The 15,827-nt window shown below is 41.4% G+C and overlaps 1 protein-coding gene across 3 annotated transcripts in view; it reads right to left on the reverse strand.

Moving 5' to 3' along the window:
* The window catches only part of STK32A (serine/threonine kinase 32A), a 125,742-nt gene that overhangs the window by 81,593 nt on the left and 28,322 nt on the right, over positions 1 to 15,827 (reverse strand). For all 3 annotated transcript variants that reach the window (XM_078449861.2, XM_078449871.2, XM_078449858.2), the window contains exons 3-4: positions 11,454 to 11,509; positions 10,048 to 10,199 (exon numbers count right to left, since the gene is read on the reverse strand). In XM_078449861.2, the coding sequence (XP_078305987.2) occupies positions 10,048 to 10,199; positions 11,454 to 11,509 (208 nt within the window). The remainder of the gene's footprint in view (positions 1 to 10,047; positions 10,200 to 11,453; positions 11,510 to 15,827) is intronic.

Here is a 15,827-nt window from a genome sequence, read left to right on the forward strand (position 1 = left end):
TGTGAGTTCCAGCCCTGTGTCGGGCTCTGTGGTGAGAGCTCAGAGCCTGAAGCCTGCTTTGGATTCTGTGTCTCCCTCTCTCTCTGCCCCTCCCCCACTTATGCTCTCTCTCTCTCTCTCTCTTTTTGTCAAAAATAAACATTAAAAAAATAAAATAAAATGCAAGGTCACAAGCTGATTATGAAATTTACATTGAATTACAAAGGGCCAACTCCAGTCAAGATAGTCCAGAAGAATTATGTTAATGAATTCTGCTCCTTGTAGAAAGCTACAGTAATTAAGGTAGTGTGATAAATGTGTAAGTGTACACACTTAGTGTATTGATTAGTAGTAGTGTAGTGTATTGTAGTGATTAGTGTAGTGTATTGATCAGTAGATCAATAGAACAAAGTCTAGAAATCCGTACATATTTGGTGGCTTGACTAGCAACAAATGTGTTACTCTGGTGCAATAAGAAAAGGAGAAACTTTTCAGTGAATGGTGTTGGGTTAATTAGATTTCCTTATGGGGAAAAAGTGAATCTTGACCCTCGATGACAGATCTACATGTAAACGTTAAAACAGCAATGTGACTACGAAACAGGGTAGAATATTGTCACCTTGGTATAGGCAAAGATTTCCTAAACAGGACACAGAAGGCACAACTGATGAGGAAAAGATGGATAAACTATGTATACCACATTTAAATCCAAGCTTTTTGACTGTTAAAAAAATAATATCCTGGGGCGCCTGGGTGGCTCAGTTGGTTGAGCGTCCGACTTCAGCTCAGGTCATGATCTCGCGGTCTGTGACTTAGAGCCCCGCGTCAGGCTCTGTGCTGACAGATCAGAGCCTGGAGTCTGCTTTGGATTCTGTGTCTCCTGCTCTCTGCTCCTGCCCTGCTCGTGCTCTGTCTCTCTCTCTGTCTCAAAAATAAATAAACATTAAAATTAAAAAAAATAATATCCTTACAGAGTGAAAGGTAAGTCATAGATTGGACAAATAAATTATATTCAAAACTGGGCCATTGAGAAGAAAAGGCAACCAAGAGATGTACAAGACTCAAGCACTTTATAAAAGCGGCTTCCAAATGGCCAACAATCATATAAAAATGTGCCCAAAGTCCCAAGTCACCAGGGAAGTTCAAACTAAACCGCAACCAGATGACAGTACACATTTACTAGAACACTGTAGAGCAACTGACAATACCAAATATTGGTAGGGTTTTATAGCAACCTGAATTACCATATATTGCTGATGTGTGTGTAAATTGGAACTTCTTTTGAAAACCATTTGCCAGCAGAACCCCCATGAATCCTAGGATCCAATGATTTAATTCTTAGGTTTACATCCCCAAATATATGTACTTTTGCTTACCAAAAAATACAAACAAGAATGTTAATAGCAGGACTATTTGTAAAAGTCTCAAACTGGAAACCACTCAAATATCCATCAGTAGTGAGATGGATAAGTAAATTATGGGATATTCATACAATGGAGTATGATAGAGAAATCACAATACATTATTGCTACCCATGACGATGTGGATGAATCTCAAAACACAACACAACCACTTTACATCCCACCCTCCCCAAATAACATCACTCACTTCCTGTGTTCTCACCAAGCCACTCCCTCTGATCCTTTGTCCAATCATTTGGACTTGGCGGTTATCAAAGTCACAATATCTGTATCTTCCCAAGTTTGCAGTCTCCTTCCTTCCCAAGGTCTTTGTCTCCTTATTTCTGACCTCTCCACGGCACTTGAAATAGTGTGCACTCCTTCCTTTGTGAAACAGTCTCTAGATTCTAGGATGCCGTACTCGCCCTAGCTTCCAGGCTGTTCCTTCTCTGTCTGGTTGCCTGAGTCTTCTTTCTCCATCAGAACTATAAGGATGCTCTGGGTCTTTACTCCTTGGCCCTTTTCTTTTAGCTATTTAATTTCTCTCCACATATGCTCCCTTCAAGTCGTGGCTTAACTAGCATCTATAAGCCGATTTTCCCCATATTTGTGTTTTGTTGGACTTTTCCTTGGACTCTGGATGTCTCTTCTGAGCTTTGGACTTGCTGCCTGTTCCGCAGCTCTACTTGGATGACTAAGAGGCAACTCAAAATTAACACAGCCAAAAGAGGTTTCTTGATTTTCACAATGAATCTGATTCTCCTCAGATCTCCCCATCTTAGTGGATGACACAATCATTCATCCAGTGGCTCAGGCCAACAATGTAGGAGTCATTATTTATTTTACTCTTTCTTTTAGCCAAGGATCAGGCATGTTTTCTGAGCAGGGCCAGTTGGACTCTCTCCCAGGGCTTTGAACCTTGAGTGGGGGACACAAGGTTAGAAAATTGGTTGGAGCTGATTCATCTCAGCTGAGACAGCCTTGAGAGCCTGTCTGTTGGTTCCTGCTGCCTAGATTCCCAGAACTGCCTTTGTCCCTCATTTTCTGGAGACGTCTGCTTCTTCAGCTTTATGTCTGAGGCTGTAGACTACTCCATGTCCTCCCTCAAGTAAAATTTCTTTTTACTTGAAATTTTCTAATAGCTTCTCGTGTTGTCTGCAATAAACGAATCCTCTGCAATATTGATGAGTAAATGAGTAAGTGAATGTCTGCATTATAAAGACTCAGTTTCCTGCCTTTTGGTCCACCACTCAGTCATTCAACGACCATGTCTGCAACCATTACTGTGTACAGGCCACACAATTAACACTGTTCTCTGCTAAGTTCCTCTTCAGGGACTGCTGTCCCTTGTTCTCCAATTAGCCACACTTGTCCGGGCCATACCCAAGGACACCTTTGTCCTGTGATAGCACTGGATAATATAGGGTAACCTCTCCTTTCTCAAGATCCTTAATCACATCCCTTCCTAAGATAACAAAGCTGGACACTAAGGTAAGAAGAGTTGATTTTAGCCAATGATAGACTATTGCAATTGGAATCCAATAGTGTGGACTAAACTCAACTCTGATGTGCACAGAAGTGACTGTGTTTGGAAGGGAGGATGAGGGCATGGATAAGGGGTAAGCCAGGACCTGGTAGTCAGTGGAGTAACAGTTACGAAGAGCCAGGAACAGGGTTGGTCCATGTGAAACCCATCTGGGTTTGTTAACCTGCACTTATCAAAGTTAGGCTCCTCCCCTCCCACGGAAGCTGGGAGACAGGGGAGCCATCTTCTGGTGCTGGATGGAGCAAACTAAATTCTTGTGGCAGCTTTGCATTTTCTCAGGCAGACACTTTAAGGGGAGCTAATGCCATCCTAGGGATACAGTCCTGAGCTGTTAGAAATGGTGTTAAGTGTTTTGTTCACGTCTTTATAGACCAAGGTCGAGGCCTAGTGAAGAAGATGGTGCAGAAGAGCCTGGCTAGAATTTGGTCAAGAGGGAACTATTGTCACCAGGTAGACCCAATGTGATCAGAGGAGTCCTTTCAAGATGGACCTGACAGGCAGAGAGTCGCCGTCAGAGAGAGTGCGGAAGATGCTACATGGCTGGCTTTGAAGGTGGAGGAAGGTGCCTGGAACCAATGAATTCAGGCAGCCTCAAAAAGCAGGAAAAGGGAAGAAAACACTCTTTTCTAGACCTCCAGGAGGAATATAGTTCTGCAGACAGCTTCATGCTAGCCTAATGAGACTGATTTTGCATTTCTGACCTCCTCTCGAATTGTAAGATACTGAGTTTGTGGTTTTTAAGCTTTTTCATTTTCTTCTGAAATAGCTAAAATTCATTTACAGTGAAATGCACAGATATTAAGTATAGAATTTAATGAATATTTACAAATCTACACCCTGATCTAAGCAGCACCACAATAACGAGAACAGAATATTTTAACCACTCCCCAAGTTTCCCACATGTGACCTTCTTGTTAATCTCTGCAACCCATAGGTAATCATTGTTCTGATTAGTTTTGTTGTTTGTGAGCTTTCAGTGCAAGCAATGCAGGGCAAAAGAAAATAATGTCTTAATTATATTGTGAAAATAGCTTTAAGTCCATTTACTCCAATTCATGTTGTTTTAGTCACTAAGTTTATGGTAATTTGCTCCAGCAGCATTAGGAACCTAATACAGCAGTTATTTCTGCATAATGAAATATGGGTATTTATTATTTTATTTAGAATGTCTGTGTTCCCATATTTTATATAAAATATGTATTATATATATTTTTAATTAAAAATTTTTTAATGTTTATTTGTTCTTTTTAAAAAAATTTAACGTTTTTATTTATTTTTGAGACAGAGAGAGAGACACAGCGTGAACGGGGGAGGGGCAGAGAGAGAGGGAAACACAGAATCGGAAGCAGGCTCCAGGCTCTGAGCCATCAGCCCAGAGCCCGACGCGGGGCTCGAACTCGCGGACTGCAAGATCGTGACCTGAGCTGAAGTTGGACGCTTAACCGACTGAGCCACCCAGGCGCCCCTATGTTTATTTATTCTTGAGAGAGAAACCACGTGAGCAGGGGACGGGGCAGAGAGGGAGGCAGAATCCAAAGCAGGTTCCAGGTTGTGAGCTGTCAGTGCAGAGCCCAACATGGGGCTTGAATTCTCGAACCACAAGATAATGACCTGAGCCGAAGTCGATGCTCAAGCAACTGAGCCACCCAGGCACCCTGTATTTTATATTTTTTAAAATTACTTAAATTTTTAAAACTTTAGAACAAATCCAAAGACTTTCTAATGCCCAGGCTAGCTCACACTCAGGTACACATGTCTACTTAAATATCTTCTCTGGGGCACCTGGGTGGCTCAGTCGGTTGAGCGTCTGTCTGATCTGACTGTTGATCTCACTTCAGGTCATGATCTCACAGTTCGTGAGTTTGGGCCCCACATTGGGCCCCGTGCTGATAGTGTGGAGCCTGCGTGGGATTCTCTCTCTCTCTCTCTCTCTCTCTCTCTCTCTCTGCCCCTCCCAGCTTGCACTCTCTCTCAAAAACAAACAAACAAACAAACAAACAAAAACAGAATCTTCTCTGGCTATAGGGCTTGAGGGAACATTGCATTTGGGGTGGGACCTCACAGAGTTTTTGATTGAAGTCCTCATTTTTTTTTAAGGTTGTTTATTTATTTTTGAGATAGAGCATGCACACCCAAGTATGAGCAGGGGAGGGGAAGAGAGAGGAAGAGAGGGAGAGAGAGAATCCCAAGCAGGCTCTGCCCTGTCAGTGTAGCTGGGGCTTGAAGTGTGAGATCATGTGAGCCCCTTAAAGTGGGGCTTAAACTGTGAGATCAGGACCTGAGCCCAAATCAAGAGTAGGACACATAACCAAATGAGCCACCCAGGAGCCCCTGAGTCCACATTTATGAAGCACCCATTATGTGTGAAGTGTTTTATAGACATCTTCATAGCAGTACCTTCTGCCATGGCAATTGCTGTTGTTCCCAATTATGAGTGAGGAACCGAGCAAAATACATACTCTAAATGGGTCAGTTCACAGAGTTACCAAGTGGCAAAGTGAGGATTCAAACCCAAGTCCCTCTGACTTCAGGACCTGTGCAGAACCTGAGATGGCCCTGATTACATTTTTGTAAGTGTGCAGGAACTGGCAGTGGCATCATGGGACAGGAGCAAGAATCAGAAGCCTGATTCCACCACTAAACTTCATTCATTCATTCATTCATTCACTCATTTATTCATTCCACAGATATTGTGGAACACTTACTCTGTGTGAGGCATTATCATAGGGGATGGGGAATGAAGCAGTGAGCAGAAATACACAAACCTACCTGCCTCATGGAGTTTGTATTCTTGTGGGATATGAAAGACACTCAACAAAATAAATTCCATTTCCTTCATATTTTGTAAGAGAGTCCTACAAGATGGCCACAGGTCATGGTATAGCGTAGCAGAAAAGGCTGGGTTTTCGAAGCCGAATTCTTGGGTTTGAGTCCTGGCTCTGCTAGTTTCTGGCTGTGTGACTCTGGGAAAATGACTCACCCTCTCTGAGCCTCAGTTTCTCTGGTGTAAGATGGGACTAATAATTGCTATGAGCCTAACTTGTTAGGATGAATAAATGAGACAATATAGGTAAAACTCTGAGTAGGAGAATGCCATTGACCCGGAAGCTCCTCTTGGTTCTGTGGCTCTGTAGGCTACCCTGAATTCTCCTAGTTTACGATTCTGTGAAGAAACACTGGTGCACAGTCATAAATAATGGAGGTTGGTTCCAGGGTGTCTGTTCATCTGGCTGTGTCCAGCTACTGACAGGACCCTTTTCACACTCCCGATACAGGTGGTCCTTTCTGCTCAAAACAGACTATCTTGTCTTCTAATTTCCTGAACCCACACGTGGGTCCCTTCTGTTCCCAAAGAACAAAAGACAAGGCTGAGGGGAGATTGGAGCCCCGAGGGACTGTGTGCAGCTGCAGGCTTAATCTCAATTAACAAAAGCCACCTGGGGGACAGGGCTCTGTCGGGCAGCACTGGGGCCCATTTGTTCGCAGGCTGTGGGTTGCCCGGCTTTGTTAGCGGCCCTCAGGGAGGGACTCGCAGGAAGATTTTCTTTGCTTTTCCTGGATGCCAGCCCCTCCAGGCTGCCTTTTCCTGTATAACATGGCCTACATCTGACGATTGTGTTCCTGAGCGGGGTCAGGTCCGTGGGGCTGGGAAGGTTGAATTTTAGTTCAAAATGTGTTTTCACCCTTAACTCTGCTGCCCCAGCCCAGGATACACACACACACACACACACACACACACACACACACACACACACACATCCCTCTTCTACTTAGTCCTTCATGCACTTCTCACATTGACATATTTATGTGCCATGTGATTGATATCAGCCTTTCACAGTTACTGGGAATGTGGGGTTGATCAGGGGCTCTGTCCATGAGTACTCACCACTGCACCCTCACACTATGGATCTGTGTTACCATTAGGGTTGCTGAATTTGGTGAATAAAAATTCAAGATGCCCATTTAAAGTAGAAATTCAGAACATGAGTAATTTTCAGATAAAACAGGCACCGTGCAATATTTGGGACATAGACTAAAGATGACTGGTTATTTATCTGAACTTCAAATCTAAGTGTGCATCCTGTATTTCATCTGGCAAACTCTAATTATAACTTGTTTGTGCTGCTTGATAAATACACCCATGAATGAGGGAATGAACGGGGCTAATGCAAGATCAAAAGCAAAAAAACAAATATAGACATTTTATTGGCAAGAACATGTTAGACGTGGTTGTTTCAAGGTGATAGCACTACTGGAGAATTTTCATTTTTCTATGTGATTTTGCTTTCTTCTAGTTGACTACAATGTGCAAAGTTTTCACCTATCACATATGTATGTATTTATACCTCTACATACACACACACACACACACACACACACACACACACACACATGCACGCACGCACGCACACACATATAGCCAACTTCTTAACATTAGTGTAAAGCCTGCTTAAAAGAAACAGCTTGTATTTTTCCTCAGCCTGAAAACCAGAATCTTCTGAACACATCCCAGAGGTTACAGGCACTTTGAGTATCTACGAGCAGATTACTGAAAGCAATATTGAGAGGCCTACATAGCTTATCAGTAAGATCGAGTACACGAGGGGTACGTAGGAATGAAAAAGTATTGCTGTTACATTATTAATCATACTGTGCTTTAGCCAATTTGCTCCTGAAGCTTTGGGGATGTAAAGATAAGTCTAGTTAAACCTAGGACACAAACTCTTGATTAAATTGCACATAATGGGGAATCTTTGGATATTTTTTTCCCCTTTGATTTGCAGCAGAAAGGTGGAAAACGAAACAAACATAAGCTCTTACAGAGAATGAGACTTGTCCCTCCCTGACCACATACAGCTTCCTGTGATGTTTTGAGGCTGGGCACCTTTGAAATTTGCATGTTGGATGACCACAGTGGCCTGGCGGTGGTGGGCACGTCACGAGTACTACACCTTAAGGGAGCAAGGATGGGGTGGGGGGACTCCCATTTGTGATGGGCCTACTCTGTGCTGGGAATAGCCCTTTGTCTCCTTTTGTCCATAAAAACAACCCCAGTTACACACATTAACCCTGTCTCATAATTGACTTAAAAATGATAAAGATTACTCCCAGGTCACACCTCCAGAAGCATTGCAAGGTATTTAATAGTTGGAGAAAGTCACTTACGTTGGCTATGCTGTACTTACCAAGGCAGAAAGCCTTTATTAGAAGAAATAAATATTCTTTCTGAATATTTTCATCTCAGGATTTGAAAGATTAAAACTTTTTCTTTCCGCATTTTCTTCCGCATTTCTAGCCCCCTCTAGGTTTCCAGTTCTGAAAGTGGTGGAATTAAGGTGGGGAGGGATTTCTTCTCTCCCCTATCTCTATTTTTTTGAGTTTATTTATTTATTTTGAGAGAGCGTGCATGCGTGTGAGCTGGGGAGGGGGCAGAGAGAGAGAGAGAATGAGAGAGAATCCCCAGCAGGCTCTGTGTTGTGAGCCCAGAGACCAAAGTGAGGCTTGATCCCACGAACCATGAAATCATGACCTGAGCTGAAGAGTTGAACATTCAACCGACTGAGCCACCCAGGCATCCCTCTCCTCTATCACTATTAATGGTACCTGATGTTCTGCAGAGATTCAGTGTGGGAAAAAGGGAAGACAAGGCTATACCCCATGTTATCCCCAAGCCAGCATGTATGGAGATCAGAGTGTTTCCTGGAATGACACCATGTTAATAAACAGCAAAATCTGTAAACTTTGCCCAGCTTCAAGTCTCCTAACACCCCTTATAAAAAAAATTGGGAATAAACTGAAATCCATTTTGCCTACTCAGTGAGGAGAGACGGGCCTGAAAGGGAGAAATGCTAAGTATGTCCTTCTGAAGAGTTCCTGGTCTTAAAAGGAGAAAGTTAGTTGGCTGGACTTTGGAAGAAGGAAAATGTGACTTTGAACAAAGCAAGGATGTGAATTGAGAGCACCTCATCATTCTCAGGGAAGAGAGAGGGGGAGAAACAGGCAATCTGCTAATTGCTAAGGGTGGGGACGAAAGAGCTGTGTCCATGTGCCTCTGCGTGGCAGCGTTGTGAATAGGCCACTCTAAGCTACTGATTAAATCCACTGAGCATGGGTCAAAATTCGACTCCACCACATCTGAGTACTGCATGAACTCAAGGGACCTATTTCCAATTCACACAAAACCATCTTCTTTGCAACTATGGTGTAGAGTCTTTGAGCAAATTGTATATCAAGTGAATTGTATCAATTAAAGATGGAGGGAGACAGGTTTTATTCCTCCAGAGAAATGTCCTTAAACACACAGTGACATTTCAATTATTCTCCCATTAGTATTCTCTGAATAAAGACTTTTTTTTTTTGCCTTTGCTAGTAGAAACTGCTTGGTATGCATATTTAAATAACTGCCACACTGAATTAGCTTTAAGAACAGTATCTTAACATAATGGATGCATTAAAATGTAGAGAAAAGTAAGAGAGCCACATATAGACCTCCATGCATAAGAAAAGAGCAGGGAGTAAGAGACACTGCCAGATTCTAGCCATTTTCTGAGCCTTGGATTATGATCCTGGCTTTAGGATCACAGTCTAGCCACTGATCTAAGTTAGCTCTATCTCTGTTAAAAGCTATTTGGCAAGAATGGCAGTGCCTGTCCTGATTCTGCTCAGGAAGGATGCTCTAAGGAAACCATTTCTACTCCCAGTCATTGTAAAGAAAAAGTGGTTTTTGTCCAAGTTCTGAAGATCAACCTCACACCAGCCATTGATGACAGTTAGTAGCCATAGTCACTGCCCCACAATTAATGAGGGAAGAGTATCTACTGAATGACAAGACATCTGAACTCATTCTTTGTCCCCTATTTAGCTACAGTGTTTTGAAAAGTATGCTATCCTCCAGGCCAAGGGGAACTGTGACAAATAAACCAAGCAGTATTTATTGGTGACAGTAAAACAACAATTTGTTTCATTATAGTGTCAAATAAGTCAAGGAGAACCAAAGTCCTCAAGGAAGAGCCTACCAAAGATTTTGCAAATGCACACCTAGAAATCAGGACGGGTTTCCAGAACAATGTTTGGGGTGAAGGTGGGAGTATCTCCATTGCAAGATCCCCTACAAACACTTACCACAAATTAACCAGGAAAGGATGCTCCAGACCCTGCATGATCTGGAGCTCCTTGAAGACATTTCTCACTTCGTTGCGTTCCACACACTTTTGTTTGTTCATGTATTTCATTGCATACATCTTCTTGGTATCATTCTTCTGCACAATGCAGACCTAATGGTGCAAACCAGAGTGAGAAGGTGGTTAGGGCGTTGACAGATCATGGCTGCAAGAGACAGAACAAGACCTGTTGGGTGGCATGGCCTGGAGGCCTTATCACTTGCAAATACTCTGATACTCAAGTTGCCACTGAGCTCTGATTTCGGAGTAAAAAAATTCATTTTCTTCCCCTATGCCAGATCAGTTCTTGAATCTCTGTTTTCTCAAAGGAGTCTGCCTGTTTTTGGCTCTTGGGGTTTTGTTTAGACAGCAATTTGGAGAAAACGGCCGCTTCTTTGCCAGGAATCTGCCAACAGCAAATGACATCCGCACTCTGCTTTGAGTGACTTTAATGGGCATGGCTAAACTACCAAGCTGAATGATACTGTGTGAAGAATTTCTCTTTAACCATACTTGATATAACCTAAAAGGACTTAAAGCACTTGGAAAATAGGGAACATGATATCCATATTTTCAAAATTCTTTTAGAGGTTCTATATGTCTGGTAAAGTGGACAGCAGATGATTTTAAAATGCAAGCTCAATATTAATAAGAAATATTCTCGAAGTATGTCTCCACCAAGAAACTAATGATCAGGACTTGAATCTAGAACGTTCTTACAAAAATAATTAGCTTGGTGGAGCGCCTGGGTGGGTCACAGAAGCATCTGACTTCAGCTCAGGTCATGATCTCATGGCGTGTGGGTTTGAGCCCCGTGTCGGGCTCTGTGCTGATGGACAGCTTAGAGCCTTGAGCCTGCTTCAGATTCTGTGTCTCCCTCTCTCTGTCCCTCCCCTGCTCACACCCTGTGTCTCTCTCTCAAAAAAATTAAACATTAAAAAAATTTTTTTTAATTAGACTAGATCTATCTTTCATGGTATATTTTTGAGAATAAAAACATTGGATACCTGAGGAAAAAACAGAAACGGGACAGCTTCTTTTCCACATAAGATTTAACTCTTACATTGAGAAGATAACTATTACTGAAGATACTGATACAGTTGGTCACTAAGTCCAAAAGTTTACTGTCCTCCTTATCGTGGAAAGAAAGTCTTAAAATCTAGTGAGAGTCAATGGGCATGACGATGAAATAATTCTAAGAACAACTGGTGTTCATTATATCACACACCTCAAACTGTAGTGACAATTTTATAACAACCTCTCTGAATTATTGTTCCTCAGGGTCCCTGTCACTGGATAATCTGAATATTCTCAGACTCTGTTCCCTGAGGCATAACCCTGCCAGTGGTTAATCATTATGGTTCTCACCTTTCCAAAACTGCCTTTCCCAATGGCTCGCAAAATTTCAAAGTGGTCAAAGTTGACTGTAAAACAAAAAGAAGAACAATGTGAGGGATTATTAGTTAGTTGCTTTTTGATCACTAATAAATAATAAAGATTTGGTGAAATTGAAGTATCTTGTTTCAACCAGCATTCCAGATGATCTTAAAATGCCCATTCATTCAATAAATATTTCTTAAACAAGTACTATTTATTAATCACAGTGCTTAGTACTGGGGGATATAGTAATGGCAAAGTAAAAATCGAATCTCTACCTTTATGGAGCCTGTAGTCTAGTAAGGACTCCATAGAGAGAGAGATGCTCCTAGCCTAAATAGTCATAAATTAATGGACAATTAAAACTCCCCCTGAACGTTAAGGAGAGGCGTGGTGGAGCTCTAAGAGCATGTAACAGTGGATTTCACATAGGGGGTAAGGTCAGGAGGAACACTGCTGAACACTGACGATTACGGAGAGATCTGGTCCTTCATGAAGGTGGGTCTCCTCAGCATCCACATTGTAAAAATCCCTTTGCCTATTTTCTCACAACAATCACTCTGCTTACCTAAATGATTTCTTTTTTGCCAAGAAGGATACTATTATGAGTTTATAGAATGAGCCGATTCCCAAGGCACAAATATCTTAACAGATTCCCAAGAATATGTGTGCAGGGTTTCACTGAATGGTGCTTTGAAGTTGCCATTTGATCTTCTAGAAGTCAGAAGCAGATGTTTGTTTACATGTAGGGTGGTCTCTTGGTCAGTGCTCATGAAATTCTCAGTGATAAGAACAGCAAAGTACAGGTTCTCTCAGAAAAGTGACAAGCTTTGGTTCCCTGACCTGTCGATCTTCAGGAAATGTTCCACTATGTTTCATGGTTTTTGAAATAAGGATTTAGAGGAGTAAAATTCCAAATGAGGGATTTTAAGAGTTTATTCAGAGAAGATTGCAAAACTCTAGAAGTTACCACTCTTCTCTTTAAAAAGACTATTTTGTCTGTTTTTCCAAGAATAATTACATTAGCTACTCCTGAAGGAAAAAAATATGGGTAAGGGGAACTCTTAAGGTCTTACCAAGCTTTCTGAGGGTTGAAATGTTTGAATGTGACTTAATCATTCCTTCTCCTGAACTCCCAAATCACTTTATTTCTACTGTACAACCCATTCAATCATGTGAGGCAGCATGTAACCTTGAATCAAGCAAATAACCTTGAATTCAAACACAAAATAACAATGTCATTTGTAGGGAGGGACTGAATTCTATTTTCTCAGCTATTGAAATGAGACTGATCCTCTTAGACAAGAAAAACATACTTTCTACCCAGAAAGTGTTAATAAAGTTGTTTACTTAAAGCTAGTCAAGTGAATGGCTTAATTTCCAAAATTCCTGTAGTTTGAATTTCTTTCATCCACTAGATTATAAACTCTATGAGAGCAGAGATGGTAGGTCCTTTTGTCCATCCTGGTTTCCTAGCAACTCAGAAAATTCCTGGCTTGAGGTAGTTGGAAGCCAAACTCTTTGCACTTCCCACAAAGCCTTGCAAGGTGATGTGCACACGGTTGGTTCTCAGCAAAAAAATCCAACGAAGTTGTAAAGGCACACAAGAACCTCAAAACAACTGCTTCTTGTAAATAGAAGCAGCATGAGCATGAGGGGCTTCCAAGGAAGTGGTTTTTAATGGGGTCAAGCCCCATTAATGAGTTATGAAATAAATTTAGTCGTAATGAGAAGCATCCAAAATTTAAACAAAATAGAATAGGTTAGAAATGTCTCCGATGCAGCAGGAGTAGTGTTGCTTTAGGGGCACCTGGGTGGCTCAGCCGTTTAAGCATCCAGCTTTGGCTCAGGTCATGATCTCACAGTTCGTGAGTTTGAGCCCCACATCTTAATCCCCATCACCTATTTCACCCATTCACAACCTCCCCTCTGGTAACCATGAGTTTGTTCTCTATAGTTAAGAGTCTGTTTCTTGGTTTGTTTCTCTCTCTCTTCTTTTTCCCCCTCTATTCATTTGTTTTGTTTCTTAAATTCCACATATGAGTGAAATCATATGGTATTTATCTTTTTCTGACTTATTTTACTTAGCATTATGCTCTCTAGCCCCATCCACATCGTTGCAAATGGCAAGATTTCACTTCTTTTTATGGCTGAATAATATTCTAATACACACACACACACACACACACACACATATACATACACACACACACACCACATCTTCTTTATCCATTCATCTATCAATGGGCACTTGAGTTGCTTCCATAATTTAGGGATTGGAAATAATGCTGCAATAAACATAGGGATGCGTGTATCCCTTTGAATTAGTGTTTTCATATTCTTTCACCTCTTTGGTTAATTTTTTTCCTTAGTATTTTGTTATTTTTGTTACAATTGTAGTGGGATTGTTGTTTCTTTTTCATATCTCTTTCTGCTGCTTCATTATTAGTGTACAGAAATGCAATGGATTTCTGTACATTGATTTTTGCATGCTGCGATCTTACTGAATTCATTTATCATTTCCAGTAGATTTTTTGGTGGAACCTTTAGGGTTTTCTCTATATAGATAACATCATGTCATCTGCAAATAGTCCAAGTTTTACTTCCTTATTTTGGATGCCTTTTATTTCTCATTCTTTTCTGATTGCTGTGGCTAGGACTTCCAGTTCTACGTTGAATAAAAGTGGTGAGGGTGGACATCTGTGTTTTGTTCCTGACCTTCGAGGATAAGCTCTCGGTTTTTCCCCATTGAGGATGATATTTGCTGTGGGTTTCTCATAGAAGGCCTTGATTATGTTCAGGTATGTTCCCTGTAAACCTAATTTGTTGAGCGTGTTTTCATGAATGGATGTTGTGCTTGGTCAAATGTTTTTTTCTGCATCTGTTGAAATGACCATATGGATTTTATTCTTTCTCTTACAGATGTGATATATCACATTGATTTGTGAATATTGAACCCCCTTCGTATCCAGGTACTAAATCCTACTTGATTGTGGTGAATGATTTTCTTAAAGACATTGTTGGATTTGGTTTGCTAATATTTTGTCAAACACACATTACATCGGTGTTCATCAGCGATACTGGCCTGTAGTTCTCTTTTTTTGTTGTGTTTTTATCTGGCTTTGGAATCAAGGTAATGCTCCAACTCACTTACTGCCCCTTCTTGAATGTCCAGCAATAGGAGGAAAGCTGATTGAAAAGGCAGTGAGACCTCATAAATTCAGGCAAAATGAGAAAGAGATGAAGTCAAAATTATGGATTATTTTGTCAACAGAAACCCATTTGTATTACAGGCATATAGGATGTGCCACAGGGACTGGGTATCAAGTACCACATCCACTGTATGCTTAAACCTTTGATCACCGTGTATAGTATCAACCAGCAGATTATTTATGACCACAGGACAAAATAGGCTGACAGCCTCTTTTTGTATTGCCTACGAGCTAAGATTGGTTTTATATTTTTAAAGGATGATAAAAAAAACCAATAAAGAATATGCAACCACATAAAAATCTGTAACATTTACTAGATGGCCCTTTACAGAAAAGCGTGCCGGCCCCTGAGATGAAGAATATGGTCTCTGGAAATGGACTGCCTGCGTTCAAATCCTACCTCCTACGTTTCATAGTTGTATAATCTTGGCGGTTCACTTCTGTGTTCTGTTTCTTCATCTGTGAAATAGGTATGAAAATAATGTGCGTCTCATCGGGTTTAGAGGAAGATGAAATGAGTTCCCATACACAAAGTACTTAGACTATCAACTTGAGTTAATCACTTTGAGTAGTATTTCTACTATTACTTCTTAGGGGCGAGCATAATTCAGACTCCCAACCAACGCTACCTTACGTTGCTGTCATAGCACATGGATATTATGAGTCAGCATGAAAAAACTGGCAATTGTCAGTGTCATTTCTACATATTTTGGGTTTTTGTAGTCAGTGGTGTGGTATTCCTGCAGTGTTTCCTCAGTTTCCACAGTTAACCTTTGCTGTCACGTTGTTGTGTGTTGTCCTTGTATCACGTTCTACAACTTTGTTCCTGATTCATGAAGGAGATCTCGTGCCAAGAAGACAGAGAGGTGCTCTAGGGGTACTTTTAGACCCTGGGTCTCTGTGGGGCCTTGAAGGCAGCCGTTGGGTGTGGAGAGAGGCAGGGCCTGGTTCTCACTTCACTCACAGACCTGGCCTATGGGATGTGGCCTGTGGAAGAACAGACAGGCAGAAGAGCTGGAACCTTCAATACCTTTCTTATCTGCTTCCGAGTTGTGTGTTCACACATGAATGCTCACCCTGGTCTTAGCAAACATCATGCCAGTGCAGTGTCCTTGATGTTGTCTGGAGGGGTGTCACATTAACCGATGGAGTT

Source organism: Panthera onca, chromosome A1 (genome assembly GCF_046562875.1).
Source record: "Panthera onca isolate mPanOnc1 chromosome A1, mPanOnc1 haplotype 2, whole genome shotgun sequence".
NCBI classification, from domain to species: Eukaryota; Metazoa; Chordata; class Mammalia; order Carnivora; family Felidae; genus Panthera; species Panthera onca.